Raw genomic sequence first — 16,739 nt, 5'->3', positions numbered from 1 at the left:
CCGACGTTAATTAGACGTGAAATAGACGTCAAAATGTTTGCTGGGTACCCTGTCACATAAAAACCTCCTATCAGATAACAGCAGTATCTCCAGTGATCTGAGTCCTGGACAGTTAGAGATCCTCATCTCACCTTTGACCTCCGGTCTGGCTCTGCTCCCCACACAGAGTGGTTTCAGAGGGGGGGGCTCCCTCCTCTCTGTCCTCACAATGATCCATAGCTGAGCCTCCACCTGCAGGGAGAGCTGCACTCAGTCAGAACAACACGGTTTACACACCTGTCCACCACAGTGTCATTCTGCTTTCAACCAGCAGGTGGTGCTGAAGGAAGGAAAGTTCAAATCCTTCTGACATCAAACTGTTCTTGCAAATCTAGCATAGTTCCCCTTCAATAACTAAATGTTTAAAACACAACATTCACCACCTTCCTTCATGTACAAATGAACCTTTATCCACTGGAGAATAAACACAGAACAAAGGAGAGTTCCACTCTGGACTGGGAACATGAATCAGCTGAGTGGTAGAACAAAGACAACACTCACCAGGTGAATTCAGACCCACATCCAGTCAGAGTCGCTCTTCCTTCACCTGTAGAGGAAACACACAGAGAAGCATCAGCTTCAGTCTCTAATCACTTCACAGTCAAAGAGTAGAGACATTAAGATGACAAAAGTGAACACAACAGGAAAGACAGGAAGTAGAAAACAGGGAACTGCAAACAGGAAATGAGAGAAAGTGAGAAAGAGAGAAAAGCAACAGAACTTACAGACTTTCCGTCAGGACTTTAACGTGAGGATCTTCATCAGTTTCTCCATCAGTCAGTGAGAGTCGACTGGTCTCTGAGCTGCTGTCAAAGCAAAGTGAGGTGGAACAACACAACAGGAAAACTTTTCTGAGAAATCATGTGACAACTGTGAACAGAGGGCGTGACTTGGCATGACTTGACATTCCTTTCCTCTATAGGTGAAGGAAGAGCGACTCTGGGTGTGGGTCTGAATTCACCTGGTGAGTGTGGTCTTTGTTCTAGCACCTCTGAAGTGAATTCCAATTCTCCCCTTGGCCCTACCCCTTTGTTTTGTGCGTTCACGTGAAGTGGTGGTGTCCCAATTCTGGTTCAGACGAGGGTTAGGGGGAAGTGGTCGGGCTATCTGGCCCTTCAAACTGAGATTTTTCAGAGGCACACTTCAAACCGAGGGCTATGACAAGTTTCCAAGAATGCATCTTGCGGCAACCGGCAGCTGTTTTATTTCTTGATAGTGCTGTTATTACGTCACTTTGTTAAGTTTTAATATTTTTTCATGTGAGAACCTGTTTAGACCCCCAATGTGCCGTCGGTTTATCCAAATGACGGCTGTTTAGAAGTTTGCTACAATGGTTTTCGGAGAAGTGAAGCTCCACCTGTGGATCAGATCAGCGGCTCAGCCCGTCCGAAGAGCTCGTCAGCCGGCCAACCTCCGTCGTCATCCTGGGAGAAAAGAAGAGCGCTAGTGTAGCAGCTGATTTTCTGCATTGTGTTATGTAGTTTGGAAGTGAGATGCACACTGGAGTTGAGCATCTATGGGAGTTTTAATCTTCAGAATAAAGAAAAAACACACTGCGTCACACACACAGAGCCACACTGCAACTCTCCACCGCTCAGCTCAGAGCACGCACAGCTCTCTCTCTTTTTGTATATTACACAAAATATACAGCATAGCTCATTAATGTGAAGATACAATGCACCATGTAAAACAAAATCAAACATGTGCAATGAAAATGCATTAAATATTTCCCACACATTTTCCACGGTCTAAAATAATTAAATTAATTCACCCATATTAGCTCATTTTTTTTATAGTGCAAAAAAATATCAAGAAATGAGCTGAATTAGACAACTAGCATACCTTCAGAATAAAGAAAAAACACAGGCGTCACACACACAGAGCCACACTGCAACTCTCCACCGCTCTACAGAAAGAAAAAAAAGTAAATTAAAATTCACATAACCACAATAAAACGTCACGTTACATATGAAATAACACAATTATTACACAGCCATAACATGCAAAGCATAACCTCATGACATCAGCATGAAAGGGAGAGAAACAGGAAAAACCGGTTCAGCTAGCATAAGGCTAAATTAACTCATTGGCTGCCATTGACGTCTATAGACGTCAATCTAATTACAACCGTTCACTGCCATTGACGTCGATAGACGTCAATTGCGTTTTTCAACGGGAAGGGCTGGAGGAAGGTCTGGCGGAGCTTGTCCATCAATATCAGGCTTGTAAACTAGTGTAAAGATGTGTAGCGGCCTGTAGGGGGCAGCAGTGCCCTCTTTGGATGAGAGATCAGCATGTATTACGGTATGAGAAGAAGAAGCGAGATGACAAGAGATATGCTAAAGAAACTTATGCACGGAGCCTATGTGTTCCGCACGTCGGCACATTATGTACCGTGTGTGTCGCGGTAGTTCGGAGAGGAAGAGGGTCGCGATCGTGAGAAAATGACGGAGATCATTGAAAAAGACACCGACGACCGACACCGACGCTGGACACCGGCGATCAAGCCGGGCCGAGCGGCCGGTGAGAGCAGCAGCTGACGGTGCGTCACCACAGACCAGAGCCCAGCTCAACTGACGGCTCGGTGGACGTGACCCGAGCGATTCCATCCGGATCAACCAGGAGCAGCAGAGACTCGTCCCCACGCTCCAGAAAGACATGAAGGTAATAATATAATACATCAATGGTAAAAATAATAAAATAAACTAACTTGCTAGCGAGCTAACGTTTACTGCTTAGAGAAGGGCGGATCGCTTTGATCGGAAAGGTTAAAAAAAAAAAAAAAAACTCCACATCACACTTGACTACATAAGAGATGTATTTTTATGGTAATTCTATATATTTCTATAATTTACAGGTGGTGGATCGAGCAGTGGTCGACCATGGGGCAGAGGTCATGTGACAGCTACAAACGTACAAAAAAGTTAATGCATTTTTACTGATATTTGTAAATAAATTATTATTTTGCCATCAAAAGTCCTTTCTCAGTGTTGTTTTTGTTGTTTTATAGAAGGAGAACACTGTTCAGATGTGTGAGGTGTCACTAAAGCAAAAAATATCAACGTCAAAGTCACTCTTCTGCTTGACATGTTTCTTTCCACAAAAAGCTCGTTTTCTCAGTGTTTTGGTCAAAAACTGCTGTTTTTGGCGAAACCAGCCTATGTTCTACTGCTGTTTACAAAAGAACGGAAAAAGGTAGAAACAAACTTTTTTTTTCCTATTGAACAAAGAGAGTCTACTTTTCTCTTGGTAGTTTCGGTGTTTATATAGTCATAGAACACAATATTCTGTGGGTCTTATAAGATCGTTCAAAATGCTCTAAAATGGCTGGCAGTATGGGGCTCTCTGCTCTGAAAATGGCTGGCAGCCAATGAGTTAACTAACTTTGCATGAATAACTCAGTTTAAGATTCAATTTACAAGTTATTAATCAATGGAGTCTTGACCAAAAGGTCCATTAGCATGTTACATTACAGCAGATATCAACAAATTGTGGTTTTGAACGGGAAAAAATATATAATAAACAAGACAATGGAGAGAGCACCTCATAAAGTGACTCACCAGCTCATAGCACACACAGCTCTCTCAAGGTGGTGCAACGCCAAAACAACACCCCAGGGGAACAAAGGGGATACAATTAGTTTTATAGGGAACAACTATTCAGCATTCATAGGGCCAAACGTAGGCTACAGTTAATTTTGAATGATATGACTGGAAGTGCCCAGATCAAAATATAAACACTGGGGTGACCGAGCCTTTTCCGTCGCTGCTCCCAGGCTCTGGAACAAGCTCCCCACCGAGATGCGTCTCATCTCCGACCCGGGCCTTTTTAAATCCAGGCTAAAAACCTACTTATTTAGGATGGCTTTTAATACCCAGTAGCACGATGGCACTTTTATCTTATTTTATTTTATTTTAACTTATTTGACTTTGCTGTATTTTATTGCTCTCACTGTTTTTATTGTTTTTAAATTGTTTTTATTTCTGCTTCTTTCTTTTTATTATTACACTATGTAAAGCACTGTGGTACTCCGAAAGGATTGTTGTAAAGGGCTGTATAAATAAAGTACATTTACAAAGTACATTTACATGACATAAACAATTGATAATGTAATAACACAGAAGATAATTGCACTATGAGAACAAATGATTCATGTCCAAAGGCATTTGCAATTTGTTCAGAGGAATGAGAAATTGCTAGGCTACTATGATGGTGCACATTAGACTAAAAGTTGTGGAGGTTGAACTAATAGTTATGAGAGTCTTCATTCTGATCCGAGAAACGCACCAAAACTGTCGCTCGCTGATGTTTGTACCAGCCGAGCTTCCGTACCTGTTAGCCTCAGTTAGCCGTTAGCTCCCGTTGAACAACACAAGGACAGAGCAGCGACACGGTGAGAGTGTGTCTCTCTGTGTGTGTGTAGCGAGGTGAGTTTATTCACTGTTGTGTTATTGAACAGGAGGTTTATGATAAAACTCTGATGGTTAAATGAGTTAAATCTTCTCCACTGTGTTAAACTGGCAGGGAGAGCTGCACTCAGTCAGAACAACACGGTTTACACACCTGTCCACCACAGTGTCATTCTGCTTTCAACCAGCAGGTGGTGCTGAAGGAAGGAAAGTTCAAATCCTTCTGACATCAAACTGTTCTCGCAAATCTAGCATAGTTCCCCTTCAATAACTAAATGTTTAAAACACAACATTCACCACCTTCCTTCATGTACAAATGAACCTTTATCCACTGGAGAACAAACACAGAACAAAGGAGAGTTCCCCTCTGGACTGGGAACATGAATCAGCTGAGTGGTAGAACAAAGACGACACTCACCAGCTGAATTCAGACCCACATCCAGTCAGAGTCGCTCTTCCTTCACCTGTAGAGGAAACACAGAGAGAAGCATCAGCATCAGTTTATAATCACTTCACAGTCAACGAGTAGGGTGAAGTCAGGTAAAATGGGCCACTTTTTGGTAAACGATTAATAAGACCATCAAAAACGCTATGCATGAAATCCATTGATATTTTTAAAAATTGACATAGGTCTCTTAAATGTTTCTGTGTGAAAAAAAAATTAAAAAGTATAATTATTTTGGAATTATGAGAGTTAAAGTATCGGGATATTCCCTCTCGAGGTACGATGAAGGTTCAGGTAAAATGGGCCAGCCGTTCAGTTAAATTGGGCCAAGAGAGAACAACACAGTAATTTTAGCAGAAATCATTTAAATTTTAATAATTAATTGACACTACTACTAAACTACAACACTAAACTTAACATTAACAGTGAATACATAAGAGGTTGAAGACATTTTTTAATCTTAAAATGCATTTTAAAATTGCATGATCATGTTGTTGCTATGCTCTTTGTTAACTGACTATGTTATAGGCTCTTTTACTGTGTGTGTATGTGTGTGTGTGGCATTATAGATGCCATTTTTTCCCCCACAGTGCTAATGGCACCATGAGTGGCACTGACCAACCTTGGATATATATCTAACTTTGAACATGTTTTGCACCCTCAATTTCTGTGTAACTTCAGTGTAAGACTGTGTTTTGTATGTGGCCCATTTTAGCTGAAATGCATGGCTCAATTTACCATGATGCATTAAGGTAAATTGAGCCACCCACAAAAAATGCATTTAAATTAAAAATAAGTAAGCTTAGCAAGAATTTTGCATTCTATCCAATGGGGGGAATCACAATGTGTATTATAAATCACATTTTTTATTGTAGATCTGTTTTTTTACGGAGTTATCAACCTTATCAGTTTCAAGTGAAATTTGTTTGCCAGGCCACTTTTCGCACACTTCTCCTCAGCAGGCTGGATATAAAGCATTGTCCCACCCACAACAGCAACCAGAGACCACTCAAATCAATTGTTTTTTTTCAAGTACAGTTGTAGCAACAATTTGAAATCATTTACAGCCACTGCCTGTTAAAACTTAAAAAGCTAGGAGGCTCAAACCTTAACTGGCTCATTTTACCTGATGGCCCAATTTACCTGATGTCACCCTAGAGACATTAAGATGACAACAGTGAACACAACAGGAAAGACAGGAAGTAGAAAACAGGGAACTGCAAACAGTAAATGAGAGAAAGTGAGAAAGAGAGAAAAGCAACAGAACTTACAGACTTTCCCTCAGGACTTTAACATGTGACGATCTTCATCAGTTTCTCATCAGTCAGTGAGAGTCGACTGGTCTCTGAGCTGCTGTCAAAGCAAAGTGAGGTGAAACAACACAACAGGTAGACTTTTCTGAGAAATCATGTGACAACTGTGAACAGAGTGGGTGTGACTTGACATGACTTGACATTCCTTTCCTCTTCAGGTGAAGGAAGAGCGACTCTGGGTGTGGGTCTGAATTCACCTGGTGTGTGTCGTCTTTGTTCTAGCACCTCTGTAGTGAATTCCAATTCCCCCTTCATTTTGCGCGTCCACGTGAAGCGGTAGGGGTGTCCCAATTCAGGTTCAGACGAGGCACACTTCAAACCGAGGGCTATGACAAGTTTCCAAAAATGCATCTCGTGGCAGCTGTTTTATTTCTCGATAGCGCTGTTATTAAGTTTTAATATTTTAAAACCTGTTTAGACCCCCAATGTGCCGTCGGTTTATCCAAATGACGGCTGTTTAGAAGTTTGCTCCAATGGTTTTCGGAGAAGTGAAGCTCCACCTGTGGATCAGATCAGCGGCTCAGCCCGTCCGAAGAGCTCGTCAGCCGGCCAACCTCCGTCGTCATCCTGGGAGAAAAGACGAGCACTAATGTAGCAGCTGATTTTCTGCGTTGTGTTATGTAGTTTGGAAGTGAGATGCACACTGGAGTTGAGCATCTATGGGAGTTTTAATCTTCAGAATAAAGAAAAAACACACTGCGTCACACACACAAAGCCACACTGCAACTCTCCACCGCTCAGCTCAGAGCACGCACAGCTCTCTCTCTTTTTGTATATTACACAAAATATACAGCATAGCTGATTAATGTGAAGATACAATGCACCATGTAAAACAAAATCAAACATGTGCAATGAAAATGCATTAAATATTTCCCACACATTTTCCATGGTCTAAAATAATTAAATTAATTCACCCACATTAGCTCATTTTTTTATAGTGCAAAAAAATATCAAGAAATGAGCTGAATTAGACAACTAGCATACCTTCAGAATAAAGAAAAAACACAGGCGTCACACACACAGAGCCACACTGCAACTCTCAAAGTAAATTTAAAATTCACATAACCATAATAAAACGTCACGTTACATATGAAATAACACAGTTATTACACAGCCATAACATGCAGAGCACAACCGAACCAAATCAGCATGAAAGGGAGAGAAACAGGAAAAACCGGTTCAGCTAGCATAAGGCTAAATTAACTAACTTTGCATGAATAACTCAGTTTAAGATTAAATTTACAAGTTATTAATCAATGGAGTCTTGACCAAAAGGTCCATTAGCATGTTACATTACAGCAGATATCAACAAATTGTGGTTTTTGAACGGGAAAAAATATATAATAAACAAGACAATGGAGAGTCATAAAGTGACTCACCAGCTCAGAGCACACAGCTCTCTGGCTCAACGTGGTGCAACGCCAAAACAACACCCCAGGGGAACAAAGGGGATACAATTAGTTTTATAGGGAACAACTATTCAGCATTCATAGGGCCTAACGTAGGCTATAGTTCATTTTGAATGACATGACATAAACAATTGATAATGTAATAAAACAGAAGATAATTGCACTATGAGAACAAATGATTCATGTCCAAAGGCATTTGCAATTTGTTCAGAGGAAGGAGAAATTGCTAGGCTACTATGATGGTGCACAAATGACTAAATGTTGTGGAGGTTGAACTAATAGTTATGAGAGTCTTCATTCTGATCCGAGAAACGCACCAAAACTGTCGCTCGCTGATGTTTGTACCAGCCGAGCTTCCGTACCTGTTAGCCTCAGTTAGCCGTTAGCTCCCGTTGAACAACACAAGGACAAGGCAGCGACACGGTGAGTGTGTGTCTGTGTCTCTATGTGTGTTTGTGTAGCGAGGTGAGTTTATTCACTGTTGTGTCGTTGAACAGGAGGTTTATGATAAAACTCTGATGGTTAAATGAGTTAAATCTTCTCCACTGTGTTAAACTGGCACCTCTGAACTCACGCGTGTTTAACAAACAGACTGTTTATAAAAGACAAACGGGTTTAACATAAAGAGTAAATGAGTCAGTGACACATGAAGGTGAATGAGGTGGTAAAATGAATAAAACCACAAATAGACTAACCAGAGAACAATCAGGTTGGGACTGAATGTATATCTCTATCTGTGATGTGTATAGGCTAAAAGGCTTAACATCTCTGGTATGTGTTAATTAATGTCGCCTATGTATGTTTTTATTTATTGAACAAGGAGATTAAAAAAAACACTAAGTGAAGCTGTAGAGCAGTAAATAAAGTTGTGTTTGTTTGTGTGTCCAGATGTGTGGTAAACCTCTGGGGCCTCTGGCCAAGCGGCTGATGAAGGGAGTGATTGTGGTGGAGCTGCTGGGAGTGTTTGGAGCTTACGCCCTGTTCCACCGGATGAACAACAGCCAAGGTACCAACACGTCACTGTCGTCATGACAACAGAGACCGACACAACCTGTCAGACCAGCTTTTATTGTTTATATGTGATTATTTTTTAACCCTTTCATTTTAGGTCCAGCTAAACTTTGTTTTCTTCATGTTGATTTATATTTGTGACTTTATCATTAGACCTGTTGTTGTTGTTGTTGTTGTTGTTGTTGTTGTTGTTGTTGTTTTGTTTCCTCCAGACTTAAGACAGACCATGAACAGGAGGTTTCCATCCATCCTGGAAGGTGAGAGGCTACAAACATCTGGACTCTGATCCAATCTGAGAAATCCAGATTTTAAATTAAAGCATTTACACTTTAGCCTGTCTGCCAGTCGGCCTCGCACGTGTGTTGTCAGTGCATTAAAAATAATTTTAAAATGTCAAATCTCTGTCTTTTGAAGCCAGATGGGTGAGCTTCGACAGTATACGACCAATACAGGTAAACAGATGGTCAGATGGTCATAACGGTATCACACAGCTGAGGCAGAGCCACAAGCCGATTCCCCTGAACTCAGTGTTTTCCCTCTTTGAGTCTGTGTGAACCCATTGTGTGCCGTTGCCACTGGTAAAAAAAATCCTAGTGGAAACACTGCACCTGAATCTCTTCTTAGAACAGCACCAATGGCCAAGGCATTGTGGTTCTCCTTGTGCATTCTCTCAAACAGCCATTAGGTTGCAGGTTCTGGGTCAGACAGCTTTATTTCCAACATGTGTGAGTAAATAGCAAGACTTCTAAAATTACAGTGTGTATGACAATCTTAAAGCTGAAACTGGTTCATTTGTTCCAATGAACATTTGATCAGCAGAACTCTTGGTACTTGAACCACAGACAGAGTTACTGACCTTCACTCTGCACTGTTAACATCTACATGATGTTTATCTCAGGGCTTTAATCACAACAGCAATCAAGATTTCCTGCAATTCACCAACTCTTTTATCAATTATGTTCCTAAGTACAATATTATTTTGAGCACAAGATCATATAGTATATATACATATATATATATATATATATATATATATATATGTATCCCGTAGGGAGAGCTGCACTCAGTCAGAACAACACGGTTTACACACCTGTCCACCACAGTGTCATTCTGCTTTCAACCAGCAGGTGGTGCTGAAGGAAGGAAAGTTCCAATCCTTCTGACATCAAACTGTTCTTGCAAATCTAGCATAGTTCCCCTTTAATAGCTAAATGTTTAAAACACAACATTCACCACCTTCCTTCATGTACAAATGAAACTTTATCCACTGGAGAACAAACACAGAACAAAGGAGAGTTCCACTCTGGACTGGGAACATGAATCAGCTGAGTGGTAGAACAAAGACGACACTCACCAGGTGAATTCAGACCCACATCCAGTCAGAGTCGCTCTTCCTTCACCTGTAGAGGAAACACAGAGAGAAGCATCAGCATCAGTCTCTAATCACTTCACAGTCAAAGAGTAGAGACATTAAGATGACGACGGTGAACACAAGAGGAAAGACAGGAAGTAGAAAACAGGGAACCGCAAACAGTAAATGAGAGAAAAGTAACAGAACTTACAGACTTTCCCTCAGGACTTTAACATGTGAGGATCTTCATCAGTTTCTCCATCAGTCAGTGACAGTCGACTGGTCTTTGAGCTGCTGTCAAAGCAAAGTGAGGTGAAACAACACAACAGGAAGACTTTTCTGAAAAATCATGTGACACAACTGTAAACAGAGCGCGTGACTTCGTTGTGGCTAGATGACGTACATGAGCTGCAGGAAGCGACGTTGAACCTCACCGAAAATCGTTGAGAACTCCCGACTGGTTAGGTTTAGTAAAACTGACATGTACAGGTGTAAAATAGGGGGGGGGAAGCAAAACGTAAGTGAAGCCATTGGTTGGGTTTAGGCACAGATAAGTAAAGATTGCATGTTGTCTATGACGTCACTTCCTGCAGCTCATGTACCCCATCTAGCCACAACCACGTGACTTTGTGGTTGACACAGCTGATGCTCAATTTAACTCAAGTGCAAAATGCAGCACGTCTCTGTCTGTCTCTCCTCAGGTGTTAAGTGAACGTGAGCTCAGATTATGGTCGATTCTTTCGCTCCATAGTCACTGTATAATAATAATGGTTTACATTTATAGAGCACTTTTCTCATTTTATATGATGTGTTTTTTAAAAATCCAAGGTAATATATTTCCTTCTGTTTTACACTTTGTTTACATTGTGTAATGAAGTGATTTCCTGTTGTTGTTGTTTTTTCTGTGTGGCTGCTCTCTGTCTTTGTGGTGATGTTTAATGTCACTTCCCATTTCGAACAGTTCCACGTTTTATTTCTTGATCACTGCAACACAACACACACACAACAATCAGCCACTGCCATCACAGGTGAAACTATTCAGCTAAAAGCTGCTGGTACCACCAGAACCACTGATTTGTTTCATGACACTGATGCAGGGAAAGTGAACAGATGAAAAGTCCACTTCACTGACTGTCACAAAAATACCTTGTAAGAAGGGGAGCTCCAGTGGCTCCCCCTAGTGGACAAATTCAGAGTCAGAGGAAGGATCACCAGGGGCCGGTTGCACCAACTGGTCTTAAAGGAATAGTTCACCAAAAAATGAAATTCAGTCATTAGTGACTCCCCCTCATGCTGATGAATACTCCAGAGTAGTTTTTTTCCTGGAGAAGCGGGAGGCCGGTTCATCGTCCAACGAAAGGTTTGTATGAGAGTTGTTAAGAGACATTCTTTTATTTAGTGTACTCAGTGGTTATGATACACACAACAGACTGCGTAATAATGTGAGTCGTAAGTGTAAAGGCCAGAAGCTCATGCTGTGTCATCATGTTTGTTTAAGCCACGCACAGTGTGTTGTTTTTCTGTACTGGGGAAGCTGGAAGTTAATTCCACCATGACACAAGAAATACAGTATGTGAGTGTGTGCTAGTCTCGAATAAACATGCTTAAAGAAGCTAAAGAATATCTCTGCCTCCGTCGGCTTATTCTCAGAGTTCAGCGCGAGAGGTCCCTTGAGGTTATACTGCCACCTATGGGTGACCGTCTGCTACTACATATCACTACACAAACTGTTTCTATAGGAGGAGGAGGAGGAGGAGGTTTGTGCTCTCCCACTGTGTGTTTACCTGCTGGTGAATGTGAAAGGACGTCAGGACAGTTCACACAGACGAGGTGGACCAACATGGACCACCATGCTCTCTGCACACACTCCTCCTCCTCCTCCTCCTCCTCCTCCTCCTCTGTGGACGTCAAACAACCCAGAATATTTCCTCCTTTGTCCGCAGCAGCTCAGCAGGTCTCAGACTGACACATCAGAAATGTTCCTTTTCCTTTTTGCAGCAGCAGCTTCGCTAATTAAACCACTAACGGCTTTTATTACATAATAAAACATGTTATTGATTAAAACATCTGTATACGAGTTATATATCAGCATTCATACAAACTACATATTGATTAGTGTTTCTGTTCCATGTTTATATTGTTTATCCATGTAACTGAATAACCTAAATGTTCTTATGAAGCTGCAGTGGATTTATCGTCTTCAAGGTCGTTTCAGTGTCACTTTTAATTAAACAGACAGGAACTGTGTCAGTCACATATAATAAACTTTACAGTTGGTCATAGTGAGGTCACGACAGGTAGATCTATAACTCCGCCCCCTTTTCTGTCTGCAGAGGAAACACAGAGAACAAAGACCAGACTCTTCAGACCTCAGCTTGTTTTATTATTATCATATTATCATATTACAGCTGTAATGAGTCAGAGGTTTATTGTTGTGCAGATTCTCAATGTTGATTTGTGTCATGATGTGTTTTATTGTTATATATGTTTTATGTTTTACGTAAAGTATAAATCATGTCTGTCTTATAATTTAAGTTGATGTGTAATTGGACTTATTTTGTCTTTATGTATTTTAATATCTCATTTATTTAGTAATAATAAAAAAAAAAGTTTAAACCTGAGACTGAATAAATCTGGTCAAAGGATCACATTACTGTAATATTGTTATTGTTAATACGTTTAAAGGAACATTGGTCATGAAGCTGTTCTGTCTTTTATGATGAATTTAATTACAATTTACAAACAATAAACATTTTATTCAGTTTAACCTGTAAAAGCTGAATACTCTTTATACTTAATGAGATCAGACTGATGCACCAACACTTTCAACTGAATATAACCATTGATTTATTCTATTAATTGATTTGGATCCTCTTCCTCTGGGTCACATATTTCAACATAACAATGAACAACAATTAAAAAATATAAAGATAGAAAATAGAAATCTTGAATCGAAGCACTGGGAATCAAACCTGTTCATTTCTATTAACATCACAATTTCTCTTATTGATCCAAAGAAACAGTCACGTTTAGTTTTAATGTTTCATTAACTCTCCTCCTCTGTGTATTTACACCTGAACTCTCCTCACCTGAAGCCTCGAGCTGTGTCTCGTTTCATCTGCACAACACTGACACCTGCAGGTGAGCTGATGCCACTGCAGCCACACGAACCACACACACACACGTGCTGTTTAGTTCATATCAACAAAACAGGGAATACATACATAAGATACATAAGATGTATGTATAAGATACATACATAAGGGAATACATAAACACATTTATGAAATAATAACAGTGAAAAGCAGATGAACTGTTGAATGTGAATATTTTGACATCAGTAGTGAGCAGTTTTTGAAAACAGAGAGTAAAGTTCATACATTCTTTGCGTTATTTTAATCTGTGTATGTTTTAAATACTGTAGCTCTTAATCTGTGTTGTTTTACAGTTTTCCTCCATTGGTTTGGCTCATTTATTTATCAAAAAACATGGACAAACATCCAAACCACTTGGCAACTGTTCACAAGAGAATAGTATTTCTCATTCATTTCATCACATTGCAAATCTCTTAGTATATATTTGCAAATTATTAAAGCAGAAGTAAGTGATATATTTGTGTTATTATAAGTCTTAAATAGTTATATCTTCCGACAGCAATCACTTGCATAGAGTGTTTGGACTGAAACACGGGTCTGTCAGTCACTCTGCTCTGCTCTGAGCCGAGGAGAAAACATTTATCGTATCCTACAGTTTTTATCCAATGAGGAGAGAGAACGGCATGCAGGGCTGTGTGTGCAGCCAAGGAACGCCGTGAATGTGGTGACGTAGGGACGAGGACTGTTATGGTGCGTTCAAGGAAACTCGTATTTTTCCGACCGTGAAGTGGTACCAGTTTGATCTGGTACGAGTTCACCGGTCGGAAGTTACGAGTGGCCGTTATAGTGACTTTCACCGGTAAAACAGGTCGGAAAAACACGAGTGGGTTGCCTGAAACGCTACAAAGTCGTAAGTTGTGACTTGAAGCTGTAATTTACGATTTCAAAATCCTGCCTGGAACGCAGCATTAGCGAAAACGACCGGACCACTCACTTCTGCTTTAAGTAAAGGTTTCCAGAGTTACAAAAAACATGAATGTGTTTTGAACATGATTCTGAACAGATTAAAATAGAAAGCAAAGTGAAAGCTCGTCCACCACCAACATTTAAAGCACAGGACTGAAGCTGCTGTCACTTCCAGAGACTCTCCATCCTACACATCAACCAGAGACACTGAGGAACCAGAGAGGATGAACCCAAACCCAGGATACAGAGGTTGAGTGAAGGTGGTGTTGACGGTGTAGAGGTGGATCAGTGAGTCAGAGGAGACACTGTAGAAGGACAGAGAGCCAGCAGGACAGTCCACATACACTACTACTCTGTTAGAGACAGTGAAGCAGGAGGAGGAGGTGGATGTTTTTCTGTTGTTGTGCCAGACAGAGTAACCACCATCATCACCATGACAGAACAGACTCCAGGACTGATCATTTCCTCCAAACCAACAGTCTTCACTGTTTCCTTTCCTTCTGATTCCTCTGTAACTCACTGATATATAAACGTCTCCGCTCCACTCCACCTCCCAGTAGCAGCGACCAGTCAGACCAGTTGAACACAGCAGCTGAGGCAACCAGTCAAATCTGTCTGGATGATCAGGATATGACTGATCCTCTTCCACCCATGTCACCGTCCTGTTGTTGTCAGACAGTTTGAGTTCTCTGTTCACTGTGTTCATGTCCACTTCCAGTTTACAGGCGTCTGATGGAGAGAACAAGACACAACACAGCTGCAGTTCATCATCTGATGGTTCATTGATTGATTATTGAATCAACGTTGTATTTAAAGACAAACTGACAGAGAGCTGCTGTCTGATCATTAGTCACATTAAATCCACACTTACACTTCCTGAGACCAGGTCTTAACATGTTCTCTCCACCACGGTCCATCCTGGAGGAAGAAACACAGTCAGAGTGATTTTATATCTAAACTGTTCAACATGAAGCAGTTTGTCAGAAGAAGAAGAAGAGTCACCACTGATCTTCTCTGTGTTTTCATTGATGTTCCTCAACAGAAGGGGAAATATAGGTCTCTAAAGTCGTCTCTTATAATTAAGTGAATTTACATCCAAACCAGTGAAGTGTTGACTGACTGTTCACAGATCAGTTTAACAGCAGATTCTATGTGTTTACTGTCATTTACAGAGCTGTGAAGAAGGATTTGCTCTGCTCCTGATTTCTTACTTTTTTGCATATTCGTCACACTTCAATGTTTAAGATCATCAGACAAGTTTTAACATTAGACAAAGATAACCCAAGGACGGAAGAGGATTAAGGCCACTCTAATAATAACTAGATAAAGTAGCATTTCCTGAAGGAAATGCGTGTGAATGCTGAAAGCAGCTGAACAGACAGACAGACAGACAGACAGACAGACAGACAGACAGACAGACAGACAGACAGACAGACAGACAGACAGACAGACAGACAGACAGACAGACAGACAGACAGACAGACAGACAGACAGACAGACAGATAGATAGATAGATAGATAGATAGATAGATAGATAGATAGATAGATAGATAGATAGATAGATAGATAGATAGATAGATAGATAGATAGATAGATAGATAGATAGATGCATACTTGCAAAATTAGCAAGTGCAAGCAGTGATCACCTGTATTGGGAAAATACACTCTTAGAGGTTTTTCCGAATGGTCTGTATTCTATTTTAGCTTTTCTCTGTACATTCTATGTAAAGCTGTTACAAGGGTTCAAGTCTATGTATGGTAAAACCTTGAAATGTATGTTTAGTGTTTAGACACTTTACGACCCCCCGTGGCTGTTTTTGTTACACTCAATACGGTGCCAGACCATTTAGGGGTAACAGCTGTTAGGAAGTGACGTATGTACTGTACTGACAGGTGTTGAAGTGATGTGACGTGTATATAAGCAAGTTCTTTGTCAGAGACAGTGCGCATCTTTCCAACTGGTGACTTAACTGTTGCTGTTCGGGAACGCCCACTTGCAAGTGAATAAACTGGCAAGACGTTCATCTTGTTTGCGAGTACTCAGTTTTTGAAAGTTCCCACTACATCACCATACAAATGTTTGACCAAGGTAGGAATTGTCTAGCTTAGAATTTGAATGACGTCTCTAGCAGAAAGTATGCTGAAGCTTTAGAGGCTGAAAGAAGTAAGAAGATTTGAAGAGTTTGAAGACTGTTTCAATGCATTCTCTATGGGAAAAAAAAATTAGAAATAGTTGAATATTGCAAAAAGTATGAATAGTTGAAAAGAGAAAAGTCATTGCACCTAGGTCGTGGAAAAGCTGAACGTTTTGATATATTAATTGTTGAAATAGCACAAAGTATGAAGGACTAGTTAAAGGAGCTTGAGGCAAGATCAAGGAATAAAACTCACTAGCGATACAACGGCCGTAGCGGCCGTCAGGGTTACTGCAGCCATCAGCCAAGCTGGTGCGGGAGCGCGCATCAACTCTCCACAGCAGCAGCTGATGCTGTGACAGTGACACTGTGGCTGAATTGGAAACGGCATAACGTTACTATACCAGTGTTTTCCACTTATCAGCCGCCACAGTTTGGTTTGTGTCCGCCGCAGCAGTCTCTCACAGAAAAAAAGAACATTTTTCACTCTCTCATCTCTGCCAGTCAGCCCCTCTACCTGCTGTCTCACGACACACACACAGACACAGGCACACACACACACACAC

General features: G+C 40.8%; 2 protein-coding genes across 5 annotated transcripts in view; one reads left to right on the top strand and one right to left on the bottom strand.

Annotated features, from left to right (window-relative positions):
• The first annotated feature begins 4,366 nt into the window (after window positions 1-4,366).
• The window catches only part of LOC311007702 (protein CEBPZOS-like), a 109,354-nt gene continuing 96,981 nt past the window's right edge, over window positions 4,367-16,739 (top strand). Inside the window, exons 1-3 of one of the 4 annotated variants that reach the window (XM_084000983.1) lie at window positions 4,396-4,432; window positions 8,504-8,621; window positions 8,839-8,883. In XM_084000983.1, the coding sequence (XP_083857109.1) occupies window positions 8,504-8,621; window positions 8,839-8,883 (163 nt within the window). In that variant the 5' untranslated portion in view covers window positions 4,396-4,432. Of the gene's footprint in view, window positions 4,433-7,978; window positions 8,039-8,503; window positions 8,622-8,838; window positions 8,884-16,739 lie in introns of those variants that run through there. The other 3 variants (XM_084000982.1, XM_084000981.1, XM_084000980.1) reach the window with 3 other exon arrangements.
• Window positions 10,006-16,739, bottom strand: part of LOC311007026 (protein NLRC3-like) — a gene marked incomplete at its 3' end in the record, with an annotated part of 36,731 nt that continues 29,997 nt past the window's right edge. Inside the window, exons 6-8 of the mRNA XM_084000108.1 lie at window positions 14,910-14,956; window positions 14,697-14,767; window positions 10,006-10,026 (exon numbers count right to left, since the gene is read on the bottom strand). Coding sequence (XP_083856234.1) covers window positions 10,006-10,026; window positions 14,697-14,767; window positions 14,910-14,956 — 139 coding nt within the window. The remainder of the gene's footprint in view (window positions 10,027-14,696; window positions 14,768-14,909; window positions 14,957-16,739) is intronic.

Source organism: Trachurus trachurus, assembly GCF_905171665.1.
Source record: "Trachurus trachurus genome assembly, chromosome: 24".
Lineage (NCBI taxonomy): Eukaryota > Metazoa > Chordata > Actinopteri > Carangiformes > Carangidae > Trachurus > Trachurus trachurus.
Note: the sequence above shows the minus strand (reverse complement) of the source record. Positions and strands in the feature narration are given on the sequence as shown.